At 35.9% G+C, this 23,820-nt stretch overlaps 1 protein-coding gene across 2 annotated transcripts; it reads left to right on the top strand.

Annotated features, from left to right (window-relative positions):
* Positions 1-61: 61 nt before the first annotated feature.
* On the top strand, positions 62-20,627 carry cpne3 (copine III). 2 transcript variants are annotated; one of them, XM_067378582.1, is made up of 17 exons: positions 62-731; positions 7,641-7,798; positions 7,882-8,061; positions 8,147-8,221; positions 8,702-8,773; positions 8,853-8,933; positions 9,314-9,403; positions 11,159-11,257; positions 11,347-11,433; positions 11,533-11,592; positions 12,883-13,016; positions 13,109-13,163; positions 13,242-13,293; positions 13,543-13,676; positions 13,756-13,992; positions 17,180-17,294; positions 19,463-19,602. In XM_067378582.1, the coding sequence occupies exons 2-16, from the start codon at positions 7,646-7,648 to the stop codon at positions 17,288-17,290; spliced, it is 1,620 nt and encodes a 539-aa protein (XP_067234683.1). In that variant the 5' UTR covers positions 62-731; positions 7,641-7,645; the 3' UTR covers positions 17,291-17,294; positions 19,463-19,602. The 2 variants fall into 2 exon arrangements, with proteins under 2 accessions (XP_067234683.1, XP_067234682.1); XM_067378581.1 differs by lacking the exon at positions 17,180-17,294 and having other exon boundaries at positions 247-731; positions 19,463-20,627.
* The last annotated feature ends 3,193 nt before the right edge of the window (positions 20,628-23,820 follow it).

The following is a 23,820-nucleotide window of genomic DNA, read 5'->3' on the forward strand; positions in this document are numbered from 1 at the left end:
GTGAGTAAATGATGACAGAATTTTCATTTTTTGGTGCACTATCCCTTTAAGTCACATAACCTACCTACTGCTCAGACATATACATTTGTCTGATTTGAAAAAGGTAGATCGGTCTAATTTGCATTGGAAAACCGATTAGGCCTTGGTTAAACTACTAGCTGGCCAAACCATTGCTGAATTCGCAATACTAGCATACTACTTTTGCTATTTTTTGCTATAGAAAGGGGCGTAGTATGCAAGTAGTATGCAACTGCCTGTGTGGCCAAGTCTGCGGTTTTCCCGCGGAATTAGGCTATTGCCACGGTTTGTTTTTCATGTCCGCGAGGTAAAGCAACCCAAAATAACATGATATTTAGATATTCAGGAATGCGAATTTTACCAGGGGAACCCCCCGAAACGCGATCGAGCTAGTTTTGAGTGGCAATTAGGCGGGTTTTGTTGTGAAAACCTGGCAACCCTGCGAGAGACACTCCCACTGACTGGCTGTCACAGTCACTCGTTTCTTAATCTACTGCGCATGCGTGGTGTTGCCAGCGGTGCGACGCAACGGTCCCACTCCCTAAAGTACGAATCAAAACAGTCGCTGTACATTAGGGTCTGGGGACTCGGTTGTTTTTATACTTAAAACAGCCAGCCTCACAACATCGAGGAGGTTGAGACACAACGAAAAAGAAACCAGACTAAACCGAAACTATTAACACAGCTACACAGTCAACTACTAGCAACTCAAGGTAAGTTACTCAGACTAATTTCATGGCTAAAAATCGAAATCTTCACGTTAAAGTATTGTAGTGAACGCAATTCTTTCCGTAGCTATACGAGTATTGCATAACAGACAGAGAGAGCCCCCGCCCTTTTTCACAATTAATCATTGCATATAAAGTCTATAGTAAGATTATGACGTCATTGTAAATAAAAATGTGGCACGCTGAAATTTAGGGGAAGTTTCATATACCATGTTTCATAAAAGCAAAACAGCGTTAATAATATATAACGTTACATGAATTGTGTTAGTATTGATCACTATAACGCTGAACCTTTTTTGTTTTGTTATCTTTTTTATTTATACATGCACTCATTTTATTGTGAATGTTTATGCATAACTTTTATTTTATTATTTTTTTCAAATGTCTAATAAGTTATTATTTTGTTTTAGTTATTTTAGTACATAACTAAATAAAAATAGGCAACTAGCTGAAATAAAATAAGTAAGTTTTTTTTATATTTTTACTTAAGTTAACGTTTGTTTTATTTCAAGTAACGATAATGTTTTTTTTTATTGTTTTGGTTTCATTTTCATTTTGGGGGAAGTATCTTGGAGTTCATGTACCATGGTACACAAACCATTTAGTAAGAAACATTGTGGTATATTGCCATCTGATACCCTAGTTTACTGTAACAACATTTATCACTTAATGAGTATCTATAAGACATCTATGATCTTGGCGAGATCTGACATGACTGCTCTAATATTAAGTCAAATTTTCCATTCAAGAGCTTCCATTGTTCCTCCCACACTCACAGTGACTCCTCACACACCTCTTCTCTTGCTCAAGGTTTCTGTATAAATTACTCTAGCCTAGAGTTCAGTCTGCTCAACCACACACACACCCTTCTGCATGGAAACAACACCTGGCAATCGCTGCAGAAGCCTAAATTACTCAAACTACTATATAATTCACACTTAAATAAGATGATACACTAAAATATTACTCTGATTATATACATTATACAATGTACAATTGCTTAACCAGATAAATAAACTTTGGTTTTATTATTATATAACTACATGTATTTACTTGAATTCATTCATGGGGATGTGAAATTGCAAAGTTAGCAGCAACAAATACTGTTAAAATTGTAATATATATGTAATATAGAGAAAGTAACAACATGAAAACAGTAAATAAATTTGGCATGAGCAACATGGTGTATTAGTACAACAAATCCAGTTCCTACAAGTTGAAGGGTGTGTGTGTATATGTATACACACACACAGTAGTGGCCCAAAGTGATGTTCGGTTAAGATATGTTTTTAACGAGCCTACACAATTGGTTAAACCATCAAAATATGAGGAAACTATTTTTTATTTTTAAATATTGTAAATATGAGAGAAGAAAAAAACACTAAACCTGGCTAATGTATTTATCTGGTATTTATGCACACAAAAAAAGAAGGTAAATTACATCTTCAGACATATATACTGTATAAGCGCTAATTTAAATGAATTGAAATGAAAGTAAACGCCAGTGTGGTTATGTCATGTGTGACTAGTAATGCTACTTTATAGTATAGACTAGAGTATAAATGAGATGTTATGACCTGAATCAGAGTCTGCTATAAATAATTAAGCAGGGTGAATGCTAACCAACATTATCAGTTCAAATTAGACAACTATTTACAATGAAACAGCAACACTGAGTAAATCCTTTATTGATTCTAAACTAAACTGTATATATACATTCATCTCATTCTTTAGCTACAGAACCGGTAGGAGTCAATCAGAATGTGTTCTGGCAAGTTAGGCCATTTAAACAAATAAGTAGCGTGGGAAACTAAAACTTACTCTGTCAAAAGTATTTTCAAATGCTAAAGGGGTTGAACAATGAAACTGAACCACCTGGTTTTAGACCACAATAATTTATTAGTATGATGTAGGGCCTCTTTTTGCTGCCAATATAGCATTAATTAGTCTTGGGAATATATGACAGATACAAGTATTTCACAGTGGCCAGATGGATTTTGAGCCATTCCTCTTCCAGAATAGTGACCAGGTGATCACTATGTGATGCTGGTGAAGGAAAACGTTTTCTGAATTGTTCCTCCAAAATATTTAGAGGTGGTGACTGTGCAGGTCATGGGAGATGTTCAGCTTCACTTTCATGTTCATCAAACCATTCTGTCACAAGTCTTGCTGTGCTTATCATTATCAGTGCATTATCATGCTGTTATATGACACCCCCTTCAGGGTACAATGTTTGGTCCATTAGGTGCACATGGTCCTCCAGAATGGTTCTTGGCAGTGATGCCCCATTAAGCACAGTATGGAATAGCATGATGCAGGATTAGTTCACTTCAGAATTCAAATTTCCTGATAATTTACTCACCACCATGCCATCCAAGATGTTCGTGTTTCTTCTTCAGTCGAAAAGAAATTAAGGTTTTTGTGGAAAACATTCCAGGATTTTTCTCCATATAGTGGACTTTACTGGGGTACAACAGGTTGAAGGTCTAAATTCTTTCAGTGCAGCTTCAAAGGGTTCTACATGATCCCAGTCGAGCAATAAGGTTCTTATCTAGCGAAACAATCCATAATTTTCTAAAAAAAAAAAAAAAAATGCGCCACGTATTATGTAATCATGTGATGTAGGTGGAAGTAACAAGCAAGTGTTTACAAAGAGAATGTACAAAGACTAAGTCAGACAGCTTTTACAAAAAAAGGTAAAACAACAATGTTGGACAATTTTGAAGTCGAAGGAGAGTTTTTTGCCTACCGCAGTACTTCTCCCTACGTCACGTGTGACCTTTCCAAAGTGATTACATAATGCGAGGCGCATTGCAGAGCTAGTGCAAGATTAGCATTTGTGGTTAAAAATACTTTAAAAATACTTCTTAAAGTATATTAAAAAGTATACTGACACTGATGAAGGCGAAGAGCCGAAACGTTTGTTGATTTATCTCCTGGGAGCTTCTATTAAAGTCTCTCTTAGAGTGCATACCTCCTTTGTATTCTTGGTTAAAAAGTATATAAATAATTTTTTTTAGAAAATGAACGATCGTTTCGCTAGATAAGACCCTTATTCCTCAGTTGGGATCATGTAGAGCCCTTTGAAGCTGCATTTAAAGGTGGGGTAAGCCATATTTCAAAAACACGGTTTGGAAGTTAGTCAGACTGACACCAACAACAAACGTGTAGCCAATCAGCATTAGGAGGTGTATGACAGTCAAGGAAAGAGAACGAGCAAGAGGGAGATTTGAAGAAAGACTGCAGAAAGAGAGATAAGACACAATACAAAAGAGCTCAAAAGAATATCACTGGAATAAAGGTTTGTGACTGGGCAAGCGCTTTAGGATAGAGGTCTGCAAAATTTAATCCCGCGCAGCAAGAAATCTTATCGAGTCCCGCGGTTCCCACGGGAGAGCCTCGGGACCCGATAAGATTTCTTGCTGCGCGGGATTAAATTTTGAATGAAAGGCGGATTGCGATCGGTAACTATTGTGTACTTTAGGCGGGAGCGGGCAGTCTGACAATAACCCGGTCGCTCCCGATATGCTTTGACATCAGCGCCATTCTGTTCTTGAACTTGAAGTGAACAAAACTTTCTGCAGTGGTGGCGTTCTTGACAGTCCCCAGTTCCTTGTCCTGTGAAACCTGGCAAGATATGTTCTTTGCATTAGAGGTTTAAGTGCACCTTCAGAGAACATTCAACATTTTTGAGGAGAGACGTTCTGAAACGTCGTCAGTCAGCGTCATTCTGTTCTTGCGTGGATGTTAAAAAAAGATTTCATTTTGGAGTATAGTATGCCAACAGTTTTCGTTTATAGCCTATGTATTTTTGGCCTAGCCTATAGTTTTGAGGGACATGTTGTAGGCTAGTTAATTTAGCCTATTCTTCTCTGCGATATTTAGCCTATTATTCTTTGTGACATTTTTTCTCTGACATTTTTTGAGGGAAAAAATGTTGACAGCATAACAAATAACAATCTATGCAACATTTTATATTTGTTATCCCCAATCACGCCCTTTCTTTAGGGGAATTTTAAATGCGAGATCTAAATTTAGCGGGACACGTCGGGTCGGGAAGAAAATCGCTATATGCGGTTAGCGGGTGTGATGGAAATATTTTACGTCAACATGAAATGTACAGAAACTGCAGACTAAAGCCAGGCACACATTTAACGACTAGCTAAAACATTCTAAGACTGAGCTCAACATACAAGCAATTGATTCTTGTGACTGAAGCAGATTTAAATACTTACACATGGAATTTGAACACCGACTGTAATCGCAGACTGAACGCAACTGGCTCTGACTGGACGCGTTTGAGCGCGATCAGTCATAAGTGTCAATTTACATTCATGATCGGCTTTACAATCGTTAAGTGTGTGCGCAGCTTAAGGATGCTCAGGTCAAAGACCAGTCACATGATTAGCTTGTATCATTACAAACCAATCACCAGAACAAATCACAGTGATGAAGACATTGATTTTTACTCAACTGTAAAGGTGATGATACACGGGGCAACTTTTTGAGCAATGTTGCTGGGCAATGTTGCCGTCAACGGGCAACCTGATGAGACACAGGGCAACTAATTAGGGCAACAGACAGTTGGCAGCAACTAATCAGAGAGGAGCAAATCTATTGCTAACTCAATAAATACTTTATTATAAACACTTGTTAGGCACTTTATTTCAACTTTTCAAATATTTTCTTCATTTTTATTAAAAATAAATGCCTTTCCGAATTGATTTGTGACAGGAAAAGGGAGAAGAGCGAGTTCGGCAAAAGGCGGATTCGAACCCGCGTCGATCGAATCAAAAACTATTCAAATGTCAAACGCCCTACAGCCTACGCTACTAGAGACTTTAGAAATACTTCCGTCTTTTTAGTATTATATCAATAGCTTCATTACAGCATACACACATTACTTTCGGACAGTTGTTGGTATTTTAAGCAATATATGAGGTAAATTCCCTGTTTTGGGTTGACGCATGACAACTTACTAGCGTAAAAAGATAAAGGTTCACACTCCTTTTCTCCGCTCCACTGCCGCTGAGAGGCCGCCATCTTGTTTGAATTTTTTTCTGAAATCTCCGAACCGGTCATGTGATCGGCTGCTAACATTCTGATTGGAGGATCTCAAAAAATTGCCCACGACCGATCTAACGTATCCAGATATACATTTGTTGCTCATTCTCAGTGGGAAAGTGCCCAAGCAACGTTGCTCGGCAACATTGCCTGGCAACATTGCTCAAAAAGTTGCCCCGTGTATCATCACCTTAAGACTTAAATGTGCATGTATCTTTCTATTCATGAAGACTCACTCTGTTGTTGTGACGAGTGACCTCCTGGCCGTAAATAAAACTTCATTTCTACAAAGAGCAACTTGGAAGTCGTGTCAGGTATATGCTGCACAGCTAAATAGAAGATCCTACGCTCAAAAGACAACAAAAGTAACAGTAAAGTGTGATTGAGGTGGTGAGGAATAGAAGTACTAAAGATTCTACACTCAAAAGACAACAAAAATAACAGCCAAGTGTGATTGAGGTAGTGATAGTAGCTTCTTGACGGGACGTCGTCACCATACTTCAGGGAAGTATTGGATTGTGTTGTAAGTATTCAGGAATTCAGGGAATTACCTAGAGATACTGTAGTATTATATTAACAACTAGGAGTTGTTTAAATTGAAGTGGTGAAGTCAGATTTGTATTGAGAATTTCCACGACACGGGTGAACACAGAGTGAATTTTAGGCGGGAGTGGTTGTGTGTGGAATATAACCTTGCGGGAGCAGGCAGGAGCAGGATGAAAAAAACAGTCCCGCACAGACCTCTACTTTAGGACTCGCGTTAATATTAGAAAAGCTTTCCAGCACTGGAGAGAGCTAAGCGGGAAAGCCTGAAAACAGGCTGGCTTTGATTCCGCTCCACACGTGAGTAACACTGGGTTTGAGTGTCATTGATTGTCTGGACCCTTTGGTTCCCGTTGAAGTCCAATATATGGAGAAAAATCCTGGAACGTTTTCCTCAAAAACCATAATTTCTTTTCGACTGAAGAAAGAAAGACATAAACATCTTGGATGACATGGAGGTGAGTAAATCAGGAAATTTGAATTCCGAAGTGAACTAATCCTTTAAGCCTCTTTGGGGCTACACCGTAGCTCCCACTAATGTGGGAAAGATAGTGAAGGTGGACTCATCAGACAACAATATATGTTTCACATTGTCCACAGCCCAAGATTTACACTGTTGGCACCGATGAACCCGACATTTGGCATTGGCACGAGTGACCAAAGGTTTGGCTATAGCAGCCCAACCATGAATTTTTACTCTTTTTGAATTTTGGTGGAAACAGGAGAGTCAAAGTGCGCATTTAATTCTGCAGTCGGGCAGCTGTGGTTTTATGTTTTTTTGGATACAATCCGGGCTAGTACTTGGACATCCCTTTCAGACAGCTTCCACTTGCATCGCCAGTTACTCCTTTTGGATGTGGTTCATCGTACATGGTGGGATGCTGACATTACCCTGGATACCATAGCTCTCGATACACCACAAAGACTGGCTGTTGTGTGAATTGAAATATTTTATGTGCAGATGGCTATTGCTCTGCTAATTCAACCTTCACACTCTACTCTACATATGAAATGTAAAATCAGTGAATATTGGCCACCAGGCATGAAACCTTTAACACTATATTGGCCAGTGTTTCAGTTTTATTGTCCAATCTCTGTTCATGTCTAGCTGCTAAACACTAGCCATAAGAAAATTATATATGAACATATTATATATACATACATATTGCTGTTTGGCCTATTTAAGTTGCTTATAGAGTCCACATCATGCAATGTTATTAAGCATGAAGGGAAATACAGAAACCACTGGATTGTTCCTAATATGACTATTTGCCTAAATGCTTTCAGTTCCCATGGCAAATTCAGCCAGTCCAGTGGCCACTCCGTGTGTGTCCAAAGTGGAGCTGACGGTCTCCTGTGAAAACCTGCTGGACATGGATGTGGGGTCCAAATCCGACCCGCTGTGTGTTCTGCTTATGAATACATCTGGAAACCAGTGGTTTGAAGTCAGTTGACTTTTTGTGCAAACTGTTCAAATGTCTATGTGAAAATGAATATTTGAAAATAGAACGTGTTTTTTTCTTTGTAGGTCGATCGAACTGAGAGGATTAAGAACTGCCTTAACCCAAAATTTGCCAAGAAATTTGTTGTTGATTACTACTTTGAGCTCGTTCAGAAGCTCAGATTTGGCGTTTATGATATTGACAATAAAACCGTCGATTTAAGCGATGACGACTTCCTGGGCGAGTTGGAGTGCTCGCTGGGACAGGTAAGACAGTTGGGCAAGTAACAAAACATCCATGTTTTGAAGTAATTTTTGACATTATCTGATGTGTTTTTTCAAATTTCTTTAGATTGTTTCCAGTTGCAAGCTGACAAGACCTTTGGTACTGAAGAACAAAAGACCTGCTGGAAAGGGAACAATTACGGTGAATATTCAACATCATATACACTCATATTGACATCATCTCATGGTGAATATATAAGGAATAATTGTTGATAGGCATGCATAAGCTGTTGTTAAAATTTTGAGGTTGGTATGATTGATTGGTAAGTCTCTTCTACTTGCCAAGTCTGCATTTATTTGATCAAAAATACAGCAAAAACTGTGAAATGTTATTACAATTTAAAATAATATTTTCTATTTTAATATATTTCAAAATTAACTGTTATTCCTGTGATGCAAAGCTGAATTTTCAGCATCTTCAGTGTCACATGATCCTTCAGAAATTATTGTAATATGATGATTTGGTGCTCAAGAAATTTTTTTTAACATTGACAAAGTCACTTTTGATAAATTGAAATTGAACAAAAGTATTCATTTCTTTTGAATGGCAGTGTGTATATTCAGTATTTGTCCATATGATCACCATTTCCATGTTATAACAGCAAATATTTCATCACATTAGATCAGTGCAGAGGAAATCAAGGACAACAGAGTTGTGAATTTTGAGGTGGAGGCCAGAAAATTGGACAAAAAGGTAATACGTGAGTTTGTTAATTTGCTTTACTTTTAAATGGTAAAATGCATTCAATGTCTAAATGTGGGATTTGTTGCAGGATTTCTTTGGAAAATCAGACCCCTACCTGGAATTTTACAGGCAGACGGAAACAGGCTGGCAGCTTGCTCACAGAACTGAGGTGCATTGTGTGTTGTGTGTAAACTTTTTATTTTAAAATTTTCACGAAATTTCAAAAAAATGTTGCTGTTTGTCGCTTAGTCTGCAAAGTTAAAGAGCAGTACTCCAAAGGGAGTTATTCTCTATATCAGCGTGCACTGTTTCTGAACTCCCTGAAACTGCTCTATTGTAGTCTTGAGTTTTCTTCCAGGAACATACACAGCATGTTACAATTTGAGTTGAGTTAGTAGTGTGAAAAATATGTTTTTGAACATTCAAGCATGAAAAACTATTCTAGAAGACCCCAAAAACATAATAGGTCACGTTTAAGGGCATAATAGGTCACTTTCTGAATTGTTGTTAATGTTTATTGTGAAAGTTAATGGTTATCTTTCATACCAGGTGGTGAAGAATAACTTGAATCCTTGCTGGAGGCCTTTTAAAATCCCTCTACGGTCTCTCTGTGCAGGGGACATGGACAAACCAATCAAGGTAGAGTCTGTTTATTGGTCGTTATGAAAGGTATTTTATAACGTTAAAAGGCTCCCTTTTGCTAACATATGAAATGCTGGCATCTTGAATTAATAATCTGTAATTGTTCTGGCTTAATTGTACAGGCTGTAAATTTCTGGCTTTGCTTTGGCTTGTCAGACAGAGGGCTTTTTGGTGGCTTACAATCAGTGTTCTTGACTTTGTGATTTTTCTTACAAAAGCATCTTAAAGGGAAAGTCACTGTCAGGAAACGATCAGGTATTTTTCATCAGAATGTCTGTTTCATAAATGTGTGCGTCACTGAATAGCTGCTGGTGTGTCCTTCTTAGATCAGTAGAAGGGGGCTATTCTGTCAAACTGTTGTTTCCTGAATGAGGTCATTATCAGCCGTTTCATTTGTGAACTCTTCAACAACTAAAGTCATTCTCTGGAAACAATTGCACTTGTAACTGCAAATTTGAAATCCTCAAATTTTTTAGTTGAAAGGTTAACTTCTGCTATGGAATAAAAAATGAAAAATGTAAAATAAATGTAAAATGTAATGAATAAATGTAAAATAATTGGGTTGAACAGAAATTGGAGGGACAAAGACAATTTGTTCTGGATTGTCAGTTAAACAGTAAAAGCATTTTAATATAATTTTGGTAAAATTCAATTATTTAAATTAAAATGTAATGGTGATGAATGGGATCTGCAAATATACTAATAGAAAAACAAAACTAATTAAATAGAATACATAAATATATAAAATAAATAAATTAAAAGTATACAATTATATTATTAAAATAATAAGTATAATACATTTTTAAATTGTATACAATTATACTTATTTAAATGTTTTATTTGACTTGTTTTTGAGTTACTGTAAATCAAATAATATAACTGCGTTTAGAATACTGTTAATTACTGTACAAATGATGCAGTTTCCTCAGAAAGACTCGCTGTCCTATGTAAAGGATTCAGAGAAAACTGCTGCTAGAATGTTTTTTGATTGAGAAAAAGTTTTTTCTTTTTTCTAATCTTGTGTGGACATTGGAGATGGCAGATCTAGAACATCTATTCATTCGCTTAAATTTACCCTGTTTGGTGGTGTCTATCTAACTACTTTTTGAATGAAGAGAGTGACCCATAGAGCTGTGCTTATCTATGGTTCTACCAGAAAGACTCAGAAGGCAGGTGAACATGGTATTTATTCGATTAACCTACGATAGACTGTGATATGTGAAGAAACCACAATAGGCCATGTAATGCGATGGCAACGATAACCCTATTATGTGAATTAAAATTATAAAAAGCCATGATAGGCCAATTATTTTTGAAGGGAAGTATTCAAAGATATTGTAAAAAAGCAAAACCACCATCAGTAGCTAGCGAAGGGAAACCTACCTTGATTATTTCTTGAAAGTGCCTGCTGAGCATTTGAGTTATTTCTTGAGTCAGATCTCTAATGCTGAGGATGACACACGTTCAAATGCATTCTATGTAGAGATGAGTTGAAAAAACTGCAGTTCTCTATATCTGCAGTTAGGAGAATTCGAGACCACTGCATTGTGATGGGAAAGCAGATAGGTTAGGTAAATAAAGAGCATGAATGACCTGGCATTAGAGTCTTCCTGATAGAACCTTTGCTGACGCTTTCATTTCTTCATTTAGCTGACTTTTTTTGCATGACCCCTCTCAGTTCCCTTCTCTTTCATTCTCCAATATCATTCACTTAAGATCACTTCATGCTGTATTTTTTCAACCCCTTTTTAGGTTGATTGTTACGATTATGACAACGATGGATCTCATGATTTGATTGGGATCTTTGAGACCACTATGAAGCGTCTTCAAGAGGCCTCCCGCAGCGCTCCAGTGAGATTATCCTTAACACACTTTTGATTTCAGTACCTGATGAATATGTGAAGGTTTCTGAACTAAGAAAGCTGATTTGTCTTCTGCAGGCCGAGTTTGACTGTGTAAACAGTAAGAAGAAACAGAAGAAAAAAAATTATAAGAACTCTGGAGTAGTGAGTGTGAAAGTTTGTCAGGTACTGTGACATAAATGTATTCGTTTGACTTCATTTTCAACATTCCTTATGTTAAACCCAATGCAAAACGCTTCTGGACATGGTTGTTTCCTGTTTCAGATTACCAGGGAATACACCTTTCTAGACTATATAATGGGAGGCTGCCAGATAAATTTCACTGTAAGTTCTACATTCAGCTTCAGTTCTACATAAAGTCTAACTTTAGCTATTAACATCTGTGTTGCTTTTTTACGTGAACTGTTTAATTTATTTTCACATGTGATAAATTTGTCTAATTCAAATTTGATTATAATATATAAATATATATATATATATATATATATATATATATATATATATATATATATATATATATAATATTTATATATATATGTATATATATATGTGTGTGTGTGTGTAAAATGTAAAATTGATACATTTATATATTTATGCAAATGCAAATTAACAATTGATTTTATATATATATATATATATATATATATATATATATATATATATATATATATATATATATATATATATATATATATATATATATATATATATATATATATATATATATATATATATATATATATATATATATATATATATATATATATATATATATATATATATAGGGCTGTCAAATGATTAATCGCGATTAATCGCATACAAAATAAAAGTTTGAGTTTGCCTAATATTTGTGGGTGTACTGTGTGTAATTGCTATGTATATATAAATCCAAACACGTTCAAGTATATATTTGAGAAATATTTACAAGAATATTTATTTTTTTTTTTATATAATTTATATCATATATAAATAAAAATATTTTGTACATAAATAACATATTTCTCTTAAATATATACATTAATTTGTGTGTATTTCTATATACATAATAATTACACACAGTACACCCACATATATTTGGCAAACTCAAACTTTTATTTTGTATGCGATTAATCATTTATGTGTATATATATATATATATATATATATATATATATATATATATATATATATATATATATATATAATATATATATATATATATAATATATATATATATATATTATATATTTATTTGTATTATTATCAATAAATTATTACTTAATTTGCACAGTTTATAAATATTATTAAATAATATTTATTTATGTAAATATTTATTTGTATTTTATTTTATTTGCATAAAATCTATTTGTATTTATTAAATCTCTGTGAATTGTATTCTTTCATGCTGGAGCTATATTTTATAATATAATAAAAACAATATAAATGTATTTATTATTTATTATAAAAAGAGTAATAATACTAAATTAAATGAAATAAATATTATATATTTTAATATAAATAGATTTTTATTTGTTATTTATTTTATTTATGATATATAAAAAAACAAACATGTTAGATGTACCTTCATGTTAGAGCGAGGTCACTCATGTCACACCCATCTTCCATTTCTTCCAGGTGGGCGTGGACTTCACAGGGTCAAATGGTGACCCCAGGTTACCTGAATCTTTACATTACATCAGTCCTCAAGGTGTGAATGAATATCTCTCAGCCATCTGGTCAGTTGGTCTTGTGGTCCAGGACTATGACAGGTACAAGGGCACCAGGAACATTTTTTAATTCAATTAAAATAAAAAAATAAATAAAAAACCGTGTGCATCATGCTTTTTTTCATATCCTGTAGTGACAAAATGTTTCCTGCTTTTGGATTTGGTGCCCAGATTCCTCCTACATGGCAGGTAAATGAAAGTACATCTGTTGTTGTTACTGTGACAAACTCCCAGAAGCCTCAGTTTAGTGTTGTTGTTTTTTTCTAGGTGTCCCACGAGTTTCCTCTCAACTTCAATCCTGCAAATCCATTCTGTGCAGGTAGGTTACAGTAACAATATTAGTTTTCCAGGTCCCACTTTATATAAAGTGGCCTTAACTACTATGCACTTACATATAAATTAATAATTTGATACAATGCACTTATTGTGTACATACATGTTTTTACATTGTACTTATATTTTAAATGTACGTACATAGTAGTTAAGACCACTTAATATAAAGTGGGACCGTTTTCCACACTCTGCAGCACCAAGAAAGTGATGTGTAGCTGTATTTCTGTTCCCGTAGGCGTGGAGGGAGTGGTGGAGGCCTACCGGATGTGCCTACCTCAGGTCAAACTTTACGGCCCTACGAATTTCGCTCCTATTATTAACCACGTGGCTCAATTCGCACAGCAGGCTTTACAGCAGAAGACAGCGTCGGTGAGGTTCAACCCAAACTCAAACATGTTATCCACTGGTGCTTTGATGTCTCTCTGACTCAGCCCCCTATCTGTTTCAGCAATACTACGTCCTGCTAATCATCACAGATGGAGTGATCACGGACATGGATCAGACACGTGGGGCCATAGTCGCCGCCTCACGCTTGCCCATGTCGATCATCATCGTGGGCGTAGGCAGAGCCGACTTCACTGACATGGAGATTCTGGACGGAGATGATGGACGTCTGACGACTATCACGGGAGAACCGGCTGTACGTGACATCGTGCAGTTTGTGCCTTACAGGAAGTTCCACAATGTGAGTCTAAAGAGTTTTATACTCAAACTATTTTGGGCTAGCGCTTGCTTTGGCTTTTTCTCTTTTTGGGTCAATCTCCTGCAGCTTTTGATGTTATTCTTTTTTAGATCTACACTACTGTTCAAAGGTTTGGGGTTGGTAAAATGTTTTTTATATTTTTAAAAGAAGTCGCTTATGCTTATTAAGACTGCATTTATTTGAAGTAAAATAAAACAGTAATATTGTGAAATTTAAAATAACATTTCTATTTGATTATATTTTAAAATTTAATTTATTCTTGTGATGCAAAGTTGAATTTTCAGAATCATTACTTCAGTCTTCTGTGTCACATGATCCTTCAGAAATAATTTTAATGTGCTGATTTGATGCTCAGTAAACATTATCAGTGTTGAAACAGTTGTGTTTTTTGTAACATAAATGTCTTTTTTTTTTTTACATTTGATTTAATTAATTTATGCATCAGTGCTGAAAAAAAGTATTATTATTATTATTATTATTTTTTTTTTTAATCGTTCTGGCTCCAAACTTTTGAATGGTAGTGTACATTATTGTGTTTTGGCTGCATAGGCATTTTTGAGGGAAATTAAGAATTAATTGGAGTATAGTTTCATTTTTAGCAGTGAAACTCCAGTTGTAAACATGCTTACTTATATGTTCATTTTTATATGATATAAACATATGCTAGGGATATGTTTATTTTGAACATTTTATTTGCCAATTCATGGTGGTCATAATCAGTGTTGGGGAAAGTTACTTTTAAAAGTAATGCATTACAATATTGCGTTACTCCCTAAAAAAGTAACTAATTGTGTTAGTTACTTTTTATGGAAAGTAATCAGTTATATTACTTTTGGATTACTTTTTCTCACCTGGGCTGGGCTTGTTTGTTTGTTTTTTAATAACAACAAAAAAAGTTCTATTTTTGGTAGAGTTGTCAAAAGTACTGACTTCAGTACCAAGTGGGTACTAACATTTTTAAAATGTGATGCTTTGAGCACTGTTACGCAGATTCATAAACACCTCTGATTGGCCATTGTGTTGACTTGCTCCTCAATGTCAGTACTGAAGTCAGTACTTTTGACAACTCTAATTTTTGGCAAATTCACCAAAAGTGAAATTAAGCCTGATTTATATTTTCACCTGGCTGTTCTATTGTTCTATTCTTTGAAATGTCGGGGGCAACTCTAAGAAATTGTTCTCTAAATCAGCAGGAAGCAGCGGTGAGAAGTAAGGTACACGTGACGATGTTTATTCTAGTAACTTAAACTTCACCAAAACCACACTGCAAAAAGAATCGTGTAAAACCTTGAGATTATTACTTGTATCCAAAATATATGGATATGAGAATATGTATACAACTAAATTAACGATCTCTTAAATAGTTTCATGAACATTTTTATTAAACAAGGACCTTTATTTTCATTAAAAGGGATTATTTCTGGTATTGTTGCCACATTTTGTAAATGTAAGCAACTAATTTAGACGCGCAAACTGGGTGCCGATGTGGTGAGACGTACATGCTCAGCCAGATTCGACTCACATTCATGCATCTTTGGAAGTGGAGCTGCGCAGAAAGTTATAAAGTTTACCGTACGCACCGCCACACTAAATGAGTTTGCTCCCACTCGATGCGCACTTCCGTCAACGCCTCTATGACATCATTTTTGTTGTGTGCACTTGCGGCAAACTTGCGGACACGTCAAGTATAAATCAGGCTGCCATAGTAGGGAAAAAATACTATGGAAGTCAATGGTGCCAACTGTTCAGTTTTCCACATTCTTCAAAATATCTTTCTTTGTGCTCAACAGAACAAATCAATTTATACAGGTTTGGAACAACCTGAGGGCGAATAAATGATGACAGAATTTTCATTTTTGGGTGAACTAAGCAAAATTAGCCTCAGGCTGAAGGAAATGCATATTTATGCTTCTGTACAGTAGAGGGCACAGCTCAAACAAACCTTTCAGCTGTGCTGCCATTCTGGATTAAAGAAGAATAGGATCCAGGAGAAGGAAGTTCAAACTCTTTATTTCTAAATCTAATTTAAAATATTTTTTGCTTATTAGTATTGTTGAATTAGATCATTGAAAGTCAGCAGCCAAGACATTGGTTAATAAAGTGAGATTAAATACATAAAGTATATTTGTGTCATTTTAATATAGTTCTGAATATAAAATTCTGAGATTGCATTTCACAGTTTTTATTTTATTTTTTTATTCCGTTTGAGGAATACTGAATGTTGTTGTGCAAGTGAGATGAGTAAATCTGTCTTCACATTCAGTCTAGAACTACAATTAGCATCATGTACACAATGTTTCTAAACTGTATTTCTCTCAACATGGGGACAGGAGAGATATCAGTCAATAAATGTCAAAAAGTACCTTGCCGATATTTATTTGAAAAAGTAACTCAGATATTTTGTTGTAAATTGAAAAAGTAATGCGTTACTTTACTAGTTACTTGAGAAAGTAAACTCAAGTTACTTGTAATGCATTACCCCCAACACTGATCTTAATTAGGGATGGGAATCGCAAGGAATGCATCAATTCAGGTTCTAGCTCAATTCCTTAATTCAACAATTATGGGTTCTTAACGATTGATTTAATCTTTCAGTACTTTTGAGGAAGCAATATTTGGGGAAAAAAATTGCAATTCAATTGCCAATTGCCATGATTTGATAATGTCAACAAAATAATTATAAAACTGTTCTTACAAAAGGTATGTAGTTTAGAGGTAGCATAAATGCATTGTATATTAAATAACAGCAGAAGCAAACAAAACATATCGTAACATTTCATGTATTTATTTATATTTATTTTTATAAAATACTACTGTATTTTTTATATAAAAGATATGAACAAGCACTCAGAACAAGCAAAAGTGTTGCGCTGCATGTCTTCGATTCATTAACAATAAATCTTTAATTGAAGAATTGGAATGCATTAATTGGCGTTCTGTCCGAATCGGCAGATCATGCATGTGCAAAAACCATTAATGGAACCAACCGTCTTTCAACCGCCATTCCGGAAATGGTTCCCAACCCTATTCATAATTCTTTATGCCAGTAGACACTGAGCAGAGCAGAACACAACATTAACTTTATTTATAGTGTTTTAGTCCCTTAATACCTATAGCATGTCATGGCTTGTAGCATCTCACCTGTAACTTTGTGTCCATTTCATTTCAGGCCCCAAGGGAAATGCTTGCCCAATGTGTACTGGCAGAATTACCACAACAAGTCACATCCTACTTCAGCTATATTAACCTGCCGCCACCACACGAGCCAAAAAACCCATAGACATGTAGGGCTCTCTTCTTTATCTGCACCTGTTTAATGTTTTTAGTGCACATTAGCACTTCTCAAAGTACGCGGCTGTCAGAAGCCCCTTTCACACAGCGCGTTGATCCCAGAAAATTGCCATAAAAAGTGCCTTCTGTGTGTGAAGGCAAACACATCCTGGGGATGGGGATTATATTAAATAATGTCCTGGCTCTTCCAAGCTTTATAATGGCAGTGAAAAGAAGGATTGAGATTTTGAAGCCCAAAAAGTACATCCATCCATCATAAAAGATCTTCAGTCAGTTTCGGTGGGTTGATAAAGGCCTTCTGAAGTGAAGCGATGTGTTTGAGTAAGAAAAATATCAATATTCAAAACTTTAAAAACTAAAATAACTAGCTTCTGGCAGATGGCTGTACACACATTGACTTACGCCAAAAGAGTAACTCCTGACACAATGTAGGAGTAGCATAAGCTTTGACTCCTCTCGCGGTTCAAACAAATAGGGCTGGCCAACAAACTCAAGCTGTTCTTCTCGAAATCCTCCAACATTTCTCTTTAAAAATTCTTGCTTTAGACTTCTAGTTTGTGACCGGTGTTTTGTTTAGCTCTATCCTCTGCATCAGAGGTTACTCTTTCACCATAAATCAATGTGTATGGCTGTCTGTCGGTTATTTTATGTTAAGTTATTGTCACGATCACCATCAGTTCCTGTCAGTTCCCGGACTACATTTCCCACAATCCTCCCTGCCAGTCACATGTTCACTCTACACCAATCACCTGTTGCCACATACAGCTTAGCACACTACCTGGACTATAAAAGACTCACACACACTACCTAGGCGCGAAGTCTTGATTACCTTGCCGTTGCCGGTAGCAACGTACTGAAGTTCGCCGGTAGCAACGTACTCAAGTAATGCCGGTTGCAACGCACTCAAGCTCTCGGGATGCGTTGGACAAGATGGCCGTTTCACCAGTGCCCATGGGCAAGATGGCCGCCACCTTCAGTATCAGTGAACAAAGGGGTTGTTCTAGCCGTTGAGTCCACTCCAGAGCCCACCCAAGCGTCTTGCCCTGCCAACGCCACCCAAGCGCCATGCCCTGCCAACGCCACCCGAGCTCCTTGCTTACGAACCCGCCATGGACTCCGTTGAATTCCCAAATAACTTTTTTTGGGGGGGGGTCAACAAGTATGAGCTGAAGAAAGTGCATTCATCCACATCCATCCATCATAAACGTACTCCACACGGCTCCGGGGGGTTAATAAAAGCGATGCGTTTGTGTAAAAAAAAATTCCATATTTTACAAGTTATAAAGTAAAATATCTAGCTTCCACCAGAGTGCCTACTGTATTCATCTTACGAAAAAAGTGAAATACTCTCACATTTCAAAAAGCTTACACTACTACGTCATGCGAATTCCCTATTGAACTTTTTAAAAAAGCTTAACTGACGCGACCTAAGTTCCGTTTTCTTTGTAAGTTCAATACGGAAGGTGGCCTGGTGGAAGCTAGATATTTTACTTCATAACTTAAATATGGATTTTTTTTTTTACAAACGCATCACTTCACTTCAGAAGCCCTTTATTAACCCTCCGGATCCGTGTGGAGTACGTTTATGATGGATGGATGTGGATGGAGGCACTTGGTTCACTGCCATTATAGAGCTTGGATGTGTCAGGATATTTATGAATATAACTCAGATTGTGTTCATCAGAAAGAAGAAAGTCATATACACCTTGGATGGCTTGAGAGTGAGTAAAGCTTGGGGGAAATTTCAAATGAAAGTGAACTAATCCTTTAACCCTTTAAACTCAATCATTCTCTAAAGGGCACAGCTGATTGGTTCCTGCTGTATCAGTAGCCAATGAGCTCGCTGCTCAACCTTCCAATACTTGGTCAGCGTTTGCTGTAGCAGTTTGCAGTGCGCTTTCAGAACCCTCCACCTTCCCCAGCTCCACCTGTGTAGATCTGGTATTGATAATTCATGTATGCTATATTGTACAGCAGCAGCATGTTTGTGCATGTAGTGGCAGTAACAGCAGCAGCATAGTAGATAAATTCCACCAAGACCATACATATCAACATTGTAATATGCATTACCATGCCAAACACTCCGAGAGTTATGACAGAAATGTATAGTTGCTCATAGTGAAAAATACGATGTCTAACGTTTTCTCCTCTCTCTCTGTAGTCTCCCAAAGAAGAGCTCGCTAAGTGTGTTCTGGCGGAGGTTCCTGGTCAGGTCGTCACCTTCTTTAACATGATGAAGCTTACACCTCCGAAGTCAAACACTCCAGTGGACGCTTCAAATGGGCCGACACAGAACTGAAGGACCTGTTTCCTTCCTTCTCACTGCATACAATTCAACAACTGAACATCACCAACCCGCTAACCTAACTCTAGGCTTTCTTAAAGAGGCGTTTTGTTTTAAATTAGGTTACTTGTAAATAAATATAATTTTATTTTTTATGTTTTCATGTGCCAAATGATCTTGAAATGGTCTATTATGGATCTTGTTTACAAGTCTAATCTAAGTATCTTAGTGTAAATGAAGATAAACTCTGTTATTGGAAAACAAACTTTTTTTTTTGTCATTCCCGCTTACTCCATACAAAATTGTTTACAGTCTTTATATTTTCATCTCATTATCATAACACTTTTCTGTACATGATGTTTTTTTTAATCTGTATATGATTTTTTAATCAGTGTTTTGCAAAGCCATTTTGTCATATATCTTCTGCATAATGTTATATTGATCATGTTAATGTGCCTGAATGATTAAGTTACAGTTCCTATACAAAACAAAATGTGCCTTTATGTTTGATTTCATTTTATTGAGATCATGTAGCAAGTTTGACCAGAATGCACTTAAAGCTATACACACTGAGAAATGGTGCTCAGATCTCAATCTGCATGTATAGAAGAAAGTCATATATGGGTCTCAGTGGTCTAGTCATGTGCCTGAATTCACCATGCATGAATACAATAATAATAATAACAACAACATGAAAAGATAATCAGCTTTTCGGATCAGTATAAGATGCATGTTCATTTTACATTTAATCAAAATGTCTGTACCAGCCCATTGTGTGCAATTAGTGCAGAAAGAAATATATTACATAATAATAATATTTTAATTAAAGCTATTGCCACACATGTTTTTGTGTCTGTATTCATTGCTTTGTTTTCCATGACTTAGTTTCTGTCTGTCAGTTAATTAGTTGTTTCCAGCTGTGTTCCATTAATTTACTTATTAGTTCCCTCGTTTAGTTCTAGTACAAGTATTTCCTGTTTTGTTCAGTTCCTTGTCCTGTCTCGTCTGTTACTTCATGTAAAGTGGTTGGTTCCCTGTGTTTGTTTTGCTTTATAATAAAGTGTTTCTTTGGACTATCGTGCGCTTTATATATCGCAACCAACAGTGATAAAAGGCAGGACCCTCAGATTGAATATTTTTTAAATAAAAAGGCACAATGGATTTACCAGCTTTGCACCTTCTACTCCCTGAACAATGGCCGTTGCTGGAATATTTGGGCTGGCCAGCACGGAGTTTCACTTGCAGCCCGTGACCCAGAGTTCAGCCATCCACCACCAGCGGGTGAACCAACAGGGGATTTTGCTAGAGCCCACCGCAGAGCAAGGATGAGGTCGGACGGACCCATCACCCCGGAGCCCATCCCACAGAGGGCTTGGAGGAGAGCCCCAACCACAACCCCACTTCTGTGGATAAGATTATGTTGGACTCTGGCAAATAATATAATGAACTATATATAAGGACATTTTTGAGGGAGGATTTAAAAGACTTTTGGTGAAATTACTCCCAGTTCCCCTGTATCTCCAGAGTTCCTGGAGATACAGGGGAGATCACGTAAATTGTTTTGACAACTTCGAAAAATAAAGAATTGGATTTCTAGTTCCCAGCATGCTTTGCATAGGACTGCATAAGGAGAATAAATGATGAAATTAAGTGTTATTTTGTGTTTAAGTGAAGGGAAAGACCTGTAAGTGTTTAATGTTATAACTTATGTTTGACATTTAAAAGAGTTTCTGTAATGTTGAATTTTTTTGTGGTTACCATTGTGCTGAAGAATAGATTCATGAAGGTAAGCACTACATTGACTCTATAAGCAATGACTGCGCTAATGCCAGTGACGAGTAATATCTCACTTGTTCATTAAATGTATGTTAAATAAGTTATGATAGCATTTGCTGTGATAGCTGTGGGATTGAAATAGATCAAATTAATTGGTTCCAGGTCTACAACTCTGGTAATTGGAGTGACTTAATTTTTTGGAGTAATCAACTTAAAAATTTGTGTTTATGCTACAAATTATTAAGTTCCACCAACTCAATGTAGCTTATTGGTTGAATGTAAATTTGCTCAAAGTTGTCATAACTCAAATAAATTGATTCAAACTGTTGCGTTAATTTATTTATTTTTTTGAGCCAACAATTTTAGGGAGTAAATAAAACTCTGAAAAGCAACAATTTTTTGCACGGAATAAAGATGACAGAATGAAATGGTATATATTAAATATTTTGATAAAACTTTACATTAAGGTTCCCTTTGTAAAGGGTTTATAAAGGTGTTTGTTAATGACTTATAAATTATTTACAAATACGTCATTAATAAGCAGTTATAACTGCATGAATAAAAAGAGTGACTTTAATGTAATATATGTGCCAAATAGTGAGCCATTTTAACTCACATGTTATAAATGCTTAATAAATGTATTCACACCTATTTTACTCAGAACCAGACTCCAGGTAATTTCATGATGCAGCAAAAATATACTGTTATGGTGAGACTGAAGGGTGATTTAAAGAAATGTTTCATTTATAAAGCTCTCAAAATGTTACTGACTGGTGTTTTAGTACATTTCCTGCAAATATGGAAACAATTTAATATGTGCAGTTTCACATGGTTAGTGCAAATTGGCACATGACCAGAGCAGGGAACCTTAATTACCAATATTTTAATTTTTTTATGAAAAACATTATGTATTTACAGTATATAAAGGCCCATCTAACATGACACGGCTTAAAGTGTTGATCTGGTTTAGTAATATGTCCAAAATTACAGTTGAAAAGAGTCTGTCACTAAAACCAACTTTCAAAATCAAAACATACAGTGATTTTATCATATTTATGTATTTCTGAATCCAATCACAACCAACAGTGAAACAACAGAGGAAGGAGATAAGTGAGAGATGGATGGATGATTGATAAAGTAAAGAATGAATGGATGAATGAATGATGAAATTGTCAGATGAATTGATGGATGTTATAGATAGATTAAGTAATGAATGGATTGATGCATTGAAGAAATGAACAAATGGATGGCATGGATGATGAAATGGAAGAATGAATGATGAAATGCCGTTGATGTAATGGATGGATGGATGATGAAATGGATTGATGGATGTTATAGATGGATGATGTAATGGATGGATGGATGATGTAAGGGATGGATTGATGGATGGATGAAATGGATTGATGGATAGATAGATTGATGGATGTTATAGATGGATGATTTATATAATGGGTGGATAGATGGATGAATGATGGATGGATGGATGGATGATGGATGGATGGATGATGAAATTGTGGATGCACTGATGATGTTATAGATGGATGATGTAATGGATGGATAGATAGATGGATGGATGGATGAATGATGTAAGGGATGGATGGATAGATGGATGGATGGATGGATGATGAAATGGTGGATGGATTGACGGATGTTATAGATGGATGATGTAATGGATGGATACATGGATGGATGAATGATGAAATGGATGGATGGATGAATGATGAAATGGATGGATGGATGGATAGATGGATGGACGGATGAATTATATTCATTCATTCAACTTTATTTCCGAAGTCAAGGACCATTAGAAAAGAAACATACAACATACAAAAAAAAAAAAAATGGATGGATGATGTAAGGGATGGATGATTAATTACATAATGGATGGATGGATGAATTATATAATGATGGATGGATGGATGAATTATGAAATGGAAGAATGAATGATGAAATGCCGATGATGTAATGGATGGATGGATGATGAAATGGTGGATGGATTGATGGATGTTATAGATGGATGATGTAATGGATGGATAGATAGATGGATGAATGATGTAAGGGATGGATGGATGGATGGATGGATGAATGATGAAATGGCGATGATTTGATGGATGGATGTATGATGAAATAATGGATGGATTGATGAATGTTATAGATGGATGATGTAATGGATGGATAGATGGATGGATGGATGATGTAAGGGATGGATTGATGGATGGATGAAATGGATTGATGGATAGATAGATTGGATTGATGGATGATTTATATAATGGGTGGATAGATGGATGAATGATGGATGGATGGATGGATGATGGATGGATGGATGATGAAATTGTGGATGCACTGATGATGTTATAGATGGATGATGTAATGGATGGATAGATGGATGAATGATGAAATGTATGGATGGATGGATGGATGATGAAATGGTGGATGGATTGACGGATGTTATAGATGGA

This window comes from Chanodichthys erythropterus, chromosome 23 (genome assembly GCF_024489055.1).
Source record: "Chanodichthys erythropterus isolate Z2021 chromosome 23, ASM2448905v1, whole genome shotgun sequence".
In the NCBI taxonomy this organism is placed as follows: Eukaryota; Metazoa; Chordata; class Actinopteri; order Cypriniformes; family Xenocyprididae; genus Chanodichthys; species Chanodichthys erythropterus.